The sequence below is a fragment of the Entamoeba invadens genome (genome assembly GCF_000330505.1).
Source record: "Entamoeba invadens IP1 unplaced genomic scaffold scaff_1105074725179, whole genome shotgun sequence".
Lineage (NCBI taxonomy): Eukaryota > Evosea > Mastigamoebida > Endamoebidae > Entamoeba > Entamoeba invadens.
In genome coordinates this window covers 13112-23251 of record NW_004440206.1, presented here as the reverse complement: position 1 = coordinate 23251, position 10140 = coordinate 13112, and the positions used below count along the sequence as shown (strand labels likewise).

The 10140-nt window shown below is 25.0% G+C and overlaps 1 protein-coding gene across 1 annotated transcript; it reads left to right on the top strand.

The window, feature by feature from the left end:
- Positions 1 to 6481: 6481 nt before the first annotated feature.
- EIN_478260 (copine-8, putative) lies at positions 6482 to 7588 on the top strand (the record flags this gene model as incomplete). Its single annotated transcript, XM_004255307.1, has 2 exons — positions 6482 to 7111; positions 7427 to 7588. 2 exons carry the CDS (start codon positions 6482 to 6484, stop codon positions 7586 to 7588), a joined length of 792 nt encoding a protein of 263 aa, XP_004255355.1.
- Positions 7589 to 10140: the final 2552 nt, after the last annotated feature.

The following is a 10140-nucleotide window of genomic DNA, read 5'->3' as shown; positions in this document are numbered from 1 at the left end:
GGAATATTTCGGGAAGCTGTTCCATCCCAATTGTTTCAGTTTTTTCACATTTTACCCAATGCCCGGTGTTTAGACAAAAATGTTGCCATTAAAGTTTGATCAGATAACGTTTCCGAACAGATAATATTGTTAGACTGACTCCATACTATTTATTGTACCTTATTTTAATATTACTGTCCATATATTGAAAATTTATTTATTGTCGTATTTTTGATGTTTAAACAAAGTAAAGTGTAAACTTCTATTGGTTTGTGATTTGAAACAAATGGACTGTTACAATATATATTATTTTGGTGTTTTTGTTGTTCACCAAAATACAAAAAATGTAACAATCATGTTTTTTTATCGATATCATTATTCTTTGTCTGTTTGTATTTTATTATAAATTTGTTTAAATGTATTGTATCCAGAAAAAATTACAATACATTTATTTTAACCATAAAATCCAGAATTAAATATAAAATAATATAACAACAATATTATACACTAATATATATCAACTTAATCATATACAGGTTGAGAAATAAATTGATAAGTTTATAATGATAGTTTTTTTAACATAGATGATTTTCAATATAAGTAAAAATGTTGTTAATTGTGATGCAATTTCTATTCCATGTTGTGAAATGACCTTAACCTTTTATGTAGATAATACATGTAATATTATTTTATTCGATTTTATGTTTATAATTTATAAAGAATATTTAATTCAATTACTGAAATATTTTGTATGATAAGATTTCAATAAGAACATTATTGTTTAATTGTTAAATCGTGTCTGTTTTATTGTAAATTAAAAATTCATCGCTCCATCGAATTGGTAACTGTTCTGTATACAATTAAATTGTACAAGAACAAACACGTATTGTACAATGTAATTCATTGAATAATAAACATTTTCATTAATTATCGTTAATTATTTACATTTTAAAGTGTTAATTTGATATGTAAAAATTGTTAATAATATTAAAATGTTAAATTAAATTGTGTTGAATAATATGTAAATTTTCGCTGTGTTAATTTTACAAGAAAATTCAATAAATAATTATATAATGTTAATTTATTTTTTCGTTAAATAAATTCAATTATGAGTCTGTTAATTTGACAAGAAAAATCGTTAAATGTTTTTAAAATGTTAATTGTTTTTTTTTCGTTAATTAATTTTATTTTTTCGGTGTGTTAATCAAACAAGAAAAAATGTTGATAATATTTAAATGTTAATTTTATCTTTTCGTTAATTTAATTTCTGTTCTTACTGTGTTAATAAAACATAAAAAAACCATAATTATTTATAAATTGTTGATTTATCAAAAACAATTTGATAAAAATTATTGAATCTTCTGGAATCACAATTCAAAATAACCTAATGTCCCGTTTATTTGCGTCTTTGAAAAAATGGCTTTACCAAAATTGATTGTTTTGCCGCAAAAAACAGCCTCTTCAGTCTTTTTTTATGAAAAGCAATTTTTTCCGAGGCATGCTTTAAAGTTTATTAAATTAAAATATAATAAATTCAATTTCAATCTCAAAAACTCAATTCTATGTATTATCCCGTTTTTTCATTAATTGTTCCTTTAATGTTATTTATTTGTTATTGTTTGAATTCTCGTTTATTTATTCATTTGTTTATGTTTTTTTATTTTTCTATCATCTTTTTTTGAATCTTAACAACAACTTTTATGAAATATTTTTAAATGTTATTTGTTCAAAAACAATCATTGAACTAATGTACACAAAAAGACCACAAATTCAAACCGGCTTTTATTTTCAAGCTAGTCCATTGTGCTCGTTATTGTTCTTTTTTCACTTTTTGAACCTTTTTTGAGCTTTTTTTTGTCAAAAGAAAATACTATTTGAATCGAATTATGAAAAAACAAAAGCTATATTTTAAGTTTATTTTAATTAAAATAAAAAACCATTTCAAATATTTTTTTTCATCTCGAGCAAAATTGACTTTTTTTCAAAAAACAAAAAAAAGACCCAATCAAACCTATTTTCCTATTTATAAAGGGTGGTACTTTAGTTTTTTCTATTTTGGCTTAAAGTTAAACCAAAGTTTCACAAAATTAACTCACTTAAGTGGGTTTATTCCAAATTAAGTGGGTTTATACCACCACTGTACATTATTGGTATAAATAAAGTCATAATAATTTTGAATAATTATGTAATTAAATTGTTATGGATTAAAGGACATTCAGTTCTTATGGATGACAAGTATAATTACGAGCGCAAAGTTTTATCGCAAAAGATCACCAAAATTTATACCAAAACAGTTATTGACATTGGCACTTTGTTTTGTAATTATAATGATGATTTAGAAAACATAAAAGACAACGAGATCAAAATAAAACAAATCATTTGGTCAATGATCAATACAATTTAATTTAATAATCAAAAACTTAAAAGAAACATTTCTTGGCAACCAAGTTCAAACAACAAATTTGAACTTGATACATCTTTCAAGTTACCAACAATTTGCAAAAATTGTTCGAAGCAGCTTGTTTCTTATTTATTTACCAGTAAATTGAATTATTCTCCACGTGAAAGTGTCAAAGTGAAAACATAATAAAAACCATTACAGCCGTTACTTTAGTGTATTACATGTATAATTTTAGGAATTGATTACAAATAAAAGTGTTTTGATATTATAATTGAATTTTTTGTTTAGCTTGATGTTTTTTGAATTTTAATAATAAATATAGAAACCAATAATAAATGGTTATTTATAATATAATATAGTTATAATATTTAAGCTAGACTTTTAAAGAGATATTTAATTATAATAATTAAAGTCTTATTATTATAATCATAAAATAATAATATTATTTCTTACAGACTTCGTTTGTAGAAGTATTTTTATTAGAATAAAATTATTTTTATAGAGTTATTTATACTTTATTTTGATTTTATTGATCAAAAGAACAAAGTTGGTATTTTTTGTTTTTCTAAACATTTTTGTACACATTGATTGTTTTGAAAATTGTTGATTAAGTTTATCATAAGAGGCTGGTTTTGTTTTAATTTAATAATAGTATACAAAATTTAAAAACAATAAAAGGTTCCTTTTGGAATAAGTGTAGAAATTATAATAAGAAAACAAATTGTTGCATTATCATCAATAGTTTTTAAAACTTTTTGTTAAAGTTTCACATTTAATTTTAAATTTTTTATTTTAAGAATATAGGTGTTTTCTTTGATTACAATTGTTATTAATTAGAGTTACTTTTAAATAATAAATAATAAGGAATTAGAAATTAAAAATTATAAATTAGTAATAAGTCAAGTTAGAAATATTTGTTTGTTGCTTGAGTTTAACTTTTATGATATATTATATAAAAATTCATTAAAATTTGTTGACATTTATCAACCAAGGATGTGAAAATTATTAAATCAATTTTATACTTAAAATGAGGTGTGTTTGAAATACCAACAAAATAAAAAGAATGAAAAAGACATAAATTTCAACATAACAGCTTCTCAGTGTTAATTAAACGATCTTTCGAAAGTTTTACAGCTTTGGGTGTTGAATTTATACGCCTTAGACCCAAATTTAAGGCGTCTTTAAATCCGGGTCAGTTGTTACATTGAGTGTTGCTTTTCTTTTTTTAAACAATTTTGATTCTTAAAACTTGTGTTTAATTGAAAAATATCCCAATAACATTTTAAACGACAGAATAAATATACGCCTCTATTGAGTTCTTTGCTGTCTCAAGTCTTCCTTTAATCGTAATTAAATCACGTTTTCAAGTTTTTGTTATCGAGTGGGAGTGACACCAGAAGGAGTCCCAAGATACATTTTTTCCAAATTGTATCTTAGGTTCATACATCTGTTAGTTGGCAGCGACATAGAAATTGACTTCAGTCTCATTTCCACCTTCTCTTTCACAAATTCGCCAAACTTGTCTGTCATACAAGAGAAGAGCAATGTTTTTTTAATTCCCACTAACTGCTTAACAACTTCCTCAACAGAGTCGACAGAAGACATCTTTCCCCAAACACACTGTTGTTTTCCACTCAACTTCTTCCTCAAACGCTACATGCTATCGTTATGTGCAAAGAATACTCCTGACATGTAGGTAGAAATGAGCGAAATTTGTTTCACTCTGGTTTAATTCCCTTTTGGTTGTTTTCTCGATGTCAATGCGGCAAGTTTGGCAATTTCCTTGTTGATTTCCAAGAAGTAGTACTTTGATTCGTTGTAATTTAACCCGAGATTAGACGCTTCTTCCACTTCTTGAATTAATCTGACTGCTGTGAGTACATCAACTAGACATTGGGATATCTTGACAACTAACTGTTTGCTACATTCGGGATCGGGACTAGGGAATTTGGAGACACAGGGTATCGGTGGACATGGACTGTAGAACACAGGGGCCTTTTGCCGACTTGAATCCAAGCCGGCATCTGTTTGATTAAATATTGTTTTATTGGATTGAAATATATGTGGTATAATAAAGAAAAAGAAACAACCTTGCATTTCATTGTGATTGAATATGAAATTTGTGTTTAAATATTAAATTGTTCGTTGTTTTTTAATCATTGTGTTTCTTTACGATAAAAAATACGATAAGTTATTAACACAACGTTGAAATACAAACACATTGGATCGTTTATGCATTTTTTGACTTTTTTGAGGGTTTATAATGCATTGAATGCGCACAAATTATATGTATTTTATATTCAAAAACTAACTCCAAACAACATTTAATTATAATCGTATTTTCTATTTTTCAAATTTACAAACAATGTTATAATGTATAATTTTTATAATTATATATTTTTATTTAAATTGTTTAAATAACAGTCAAATTTTTGATTAAAAATACAAATAAAATTGTTTATTTAAAATAAAACACGATGTTGATTTTATGATTTAATTAATTGAAGTATGTTTAATGATTTTCAATATGTTTGCTATTATATTTAACGATTTACAAAAGCATTTTTATATTAACATTGAAATGGCGTTTTGTTGTTTTTATATTTTTATTAATATTTAACTGTTATTTAAAAAAACAAGAAATATTGAAATATTTTTAAAAAAACCAAATTAAAAATATCATATATTCTTAATAAACAAAACATCCTTTGAATTGATTTTTTACTATTTTTACATTTGTTTTAAAAGCTTTTGTTGTGTTTAAAAATCATTATGACAAATAATCACTTTTTTATTAATTAAAAAATATTATTTATAAAAACCACAGAAAAAACAAAACAAATGTCAGATTATATCTCTATTTATAAATTTAACAATTTGAGTAAAATTGTTAAAATTCTTATTCACAACAAATCATATTCTCAGCTTATTTAAAAATTTAATTGGACTCTCTCTACGTTGACTTTAATCAACGAATACTTTTTATCAAAAGTTATTATTAATCACTATTAATCAATGTATTAACATAAACAATACAAATAAGTTTATAAACGATCATAGTTATAGTTTTCTTTTGTTAGGTGATTATGTTTATATTCAATTTAATATAATTAATAATTAGTTAGTAGTTTTATTTTATTATAAAAATTGTGTTTTTTAATGTGGAGAATGGAATATACAAGGACACAACACAAACACAGACTTTACTATTAAAATCCATTATAGAATAAATTTTATTTGAGTAGTACAAGACTTTAGGGACTCTCAACTGAGTGATCTGTTGAAAGTATTGAGGGGTGAATCATGTGGATCGAAAAGGAGTTGAGACTTGTGAAAAAAAGGGCATTTGACCTTTAAACTTTTGATCCCATTTTCTCTCCTTTTCTGTCGACTAAGTCGTGACTTGGATAAGAAGAAGTGACTTAAATGGGTCTTTGTGTATTTTGTTGAGCAATTACACGTGTTGGTAATGTTCGTTCAAATACTTGCTTATAAAGAACCCGGGTGATTCACTACTTAGCGCTCCTCATGAGGAGTCTTTGCTGCAAACACCTATTTCAGTCGTTTTGATTTTTTTGTTCTGTCTTATTTAACTAGAATGATTGAAATATTTCAGTTTTGATGGTCCAAAAATGCCTGGACAACGTTGGAGAGCGGACAACGTTTTCAGACTGACTATAATGGATTTTTATATATTTAGATTTTGTTAAATGTAAATTTGGTGTAGAGGAAAATAACCAACTGTTCAAATAAAACTATTTTGTATGGGTTTTTACCATACCTGTATATGATTTAATTTTTTTTAACAATATAATGATAAGTTAATTTAATTTGAAAAAACTAAATTAAATTAAAGTGATTTTTTTTTAAATATTATTTAAAAAATATAAAAATTTAAACTATATTTATAGTTACTTTTCCAAAAAGAGGTTAACAAGAGTAAAATAAGCAATTCCCTCTTTCAAATTTCTTCATTCAATTTTTTGGTCGAAAAGATAAAAATGATACTTCATATTAAATTTTTATTAAAAATTATCAAAAAATAATTTTTCGACATTTTAAATATAAAGCGAATTGTCGATCTTAAAAACCAAAAAAACAATGGGAAACGATCCATCATCACAACAAAAAAAACGCCTCACACAACCTATTTTAACAACATACGAATCAGTTGAAGCACTCCAAGAAGCCCTTCAAAAAACTGGTTTAGAGTCTTCCAACCTAATTATATCAATCGACTTTACTGGGTCCAACCAATCTTCTGGAAAGAGAACTTATGGAAGAAATCTTCACACAATTGACCCTTCAAACCCAAATCCATATATGAGAGTTATGGACATCATGGGAAGGACTTTAGAGAAGTTCGACGACGACAGACTTATTCCCGTGTATGGCTTTGGTGATAAAACAACGGGTGACAGAGCAGTCTTCGACTTGTCTGAAGAGAAAAAGCCATTCTTTGGTATAGCCGCTGCTCTTGAGAGATATAAAGCAGTAGTGCCTACCATCACACTCAGTGGACCAACTTCTTTTGTTGCTACTATCAACAAGGCAATTGAAATTGTTAAAGAAACTAAGCAGTACCATATCCTCGTTATTATTTGCGATGGCGCAGTAAGTGAAGTCGGACCTAACAGAAGAGCAATTGAAGAGGCGTCAAAATACCCATTGTCAATTATTTGTGTTGGTGTCGGTGATGGTCCATTTGATACTATGGAATCTTTCGATGATGTTTGTTGATGGTATTTTGTATAGAGTTTCATATATTTATTATTATAGTATTATTATAGTATTATTATAGTATTACAATTTTAATTTCATATAAAAAGTCAAAATCCATTATTATTTAACATTAAAACAGTATCTTTGAACTATTTAAATTTGAGTAACATATTAATAAGCACAACAACAGTGTTGTTTTATCATATAAATATTATATATTATTTGTAAAATAGTACTGTTTAATGTTATGAATAATTTCAATTATTATGATTTGTTAATATCTAATAATAAAATAAAGTATATAAAATAGAAACTTATAACAAGCAAGTCAAAAATGCCAAATTTGATAACTTCAATTTTGTGAATTATTACAAGGTGTGCGAAGGACACGTCGAAAACCCGGACATTGCATTTGCTACAGCAGCACTTTGTGAAGTGCCAGAACAATACGCCATCATCAAGCAACTTGGATATCTTGATGTTTAAAACATTTGATTCGTGTGTTTTACAATTATTAGTATATAAACTATATTTTACTATAAATTAAATTATTAGTACAGTAAATAAACTCTATTTTTACATAAAAATAAACGACTTTAATAAATTGTTTTTTAATTTAACACTTAAAACAGCCTTTTTGTTTTTAATTTACCTGTTTTTAAAGGGATATTAATCAAATTTTTGATGAATTTCCTTTTTTTGCTTGTGTATTTTTTATGCACATAATATAAGCTCTAAAAAACGAAAAAAATATTTAATAATTTCGAGATTTCCCGATTTTTAGACCACTTGAATTTTGTTCAATGTTATTCAAGATGTTATTATTTCATTAATCGACCACTTATTTTTTTTTAAAAAAATAATTATAGGATAACAAACCATAATATTAAATTATCAAAATGAACAATTGCCCGCCAAGTGCAGAAAAATACATAAATAAGTAAGTTTATAATATTTGTCGTTGATTCACATCGTCTTATTAACCCTTTGTTGTTCTGTTTTATTTACCAAAATCGTTAAATAGACTTGTTAACATCACTTATTGACCTTATCATGTTCCACCAAAATCAATCAGTTACATTGCAATTTGTAGTAAGAACATTCAATGAAAAATATCTAATTTTAGAAAATGTAAACTTGAGTTACAAATAAGTTTCCACCCATATGTGGATTGCATTTGATGATGCTGTTGAGTATTTATAACAAGTACTTAGTTCAAGTTTTTCATTTGTTAAATAAAAAAATAGTATCAATTTGTTTCAAACTAAAAATCAAACTAATAATATGAAATTAATTAAATAATAAAAAATATTATATTTTGTATAGTCAATGAACAAAGTGCGTTGTCGCTTTGTTAGGAAATATTTTTGCATTTAGTGAACTCGCAAAACGTTGATGTAAAAAAATAATGTTGCGATGTATTTCTGAGGTCGCGGTGAAATGGACGACACATTTATCACGAAAATTACACAGAACTTGATTTAAGAGTTTAAAGAAAAAAAAAGATTAAAGCAAAAACAATTTTAAATAAAAACGATGTTTTTTTATGTATTTATATCAATAATTCACAAACAAAACAGGTTCAATTAAATAAATTTTTTTTTGTTATGAAAAAAACAATTTAATTTAAAATAATTATTAAATTTACAAAATATCCAAATTTCATTTATTTTCTTTTGATTTTATTCAAACAAAATAATTTATTTAAAAACAACATTATCATATTAAAAAAAATAATTCTTTTTTAAGTTTAAAAACTTTAAACAATTGATTTCGTTGTAAATAATTAGAAAAAATTTAATATTTAACATTATTATAATTCTAATTTAAATAAAAACGTATACAGTCAAAAGCGTCTATTTGTCGTAATATTAATTGTCGAAGTTGCTTTATTGTCGCACAACACCAATCATTTGGGTTTACGACAATTAACTATTTTGTTCTCGAATCTGTAACTTTTGTTGAATTAAAAACTAAATTTATTAAAAAAATAAATTTCAATATAAAAAAATTACAAAATGCACTCATTTACAACAAATAGAGGTGTTTTTCTGCTGGATTCACGACAATTAGACACCTTTGACTGTAATAAGTAAATTGATTTTATGTTTTAAAACACAATTATCATGATTATTTTATCAATTTGTAAAGTTTATTTTAATTTTAATTCATGTTAATAATTTATTCAAAAACAAAATTAATATACCTTTTCCATTAGTTATCGATAAGCCAAAATTAGCTTTTTAATTAAAATTGTTTTAGTGTACAATTTTGTCAATTAAAAATAAAGTTTAAAATTAACACACAATTTTAATGTTTTTTAAATTGTATTTTTTGTTATATTTGTGTTTTTTATTATTTAGTAAAATATCCAGCCTTGTATTAAAAATATTGGGGTGATATTCCCGAATTTGTGGCAACAAAATAACTTATAGACAAGCGATTTCCCAATGAATACAAGTCGGTGCCACGTCATGATGCAATTAAGCATCCCGTCCATTAATTAAAATTTAACCAACCATATTAAAGCTGGTGATGCAATTTGTGTTATTTGAATAGGGAGATTTCCCGATTTTTAAACAAAAATTTATATCATTTTATAATAATAGTTTTAATTGAAATTAATAAATATATAAAACCACTTTTTTAATTTTTGGTTTCAAAGTGTGTAGAAAACAGTGTATGTTATAAGAATAGATTAATTTATATTTTAATGTATAAAAACCCAACTACGATTCTAATCAAATTATTTTTCATTTAACTATACATGAAAGATCATCCTTATTTTTTATGATAAAGGAAAACTTCAACGAGTCACAACCACTATACAAAAAGATGAACAATTATTTCATGAAAAAACAAAGTATGATTTTATTACACCTTTCAATTTTAATACAATTCTTGAAACTCCTGTTTATGAAGAAAATGATACTTATTTTAACAATTATAAAAACATATTTCAATTCCAAGAACCCGGGGTGGTTGTTGATGTCAATGCATTAAAGTGGAGTAACAACATTTATCACCACTCAAAAGAA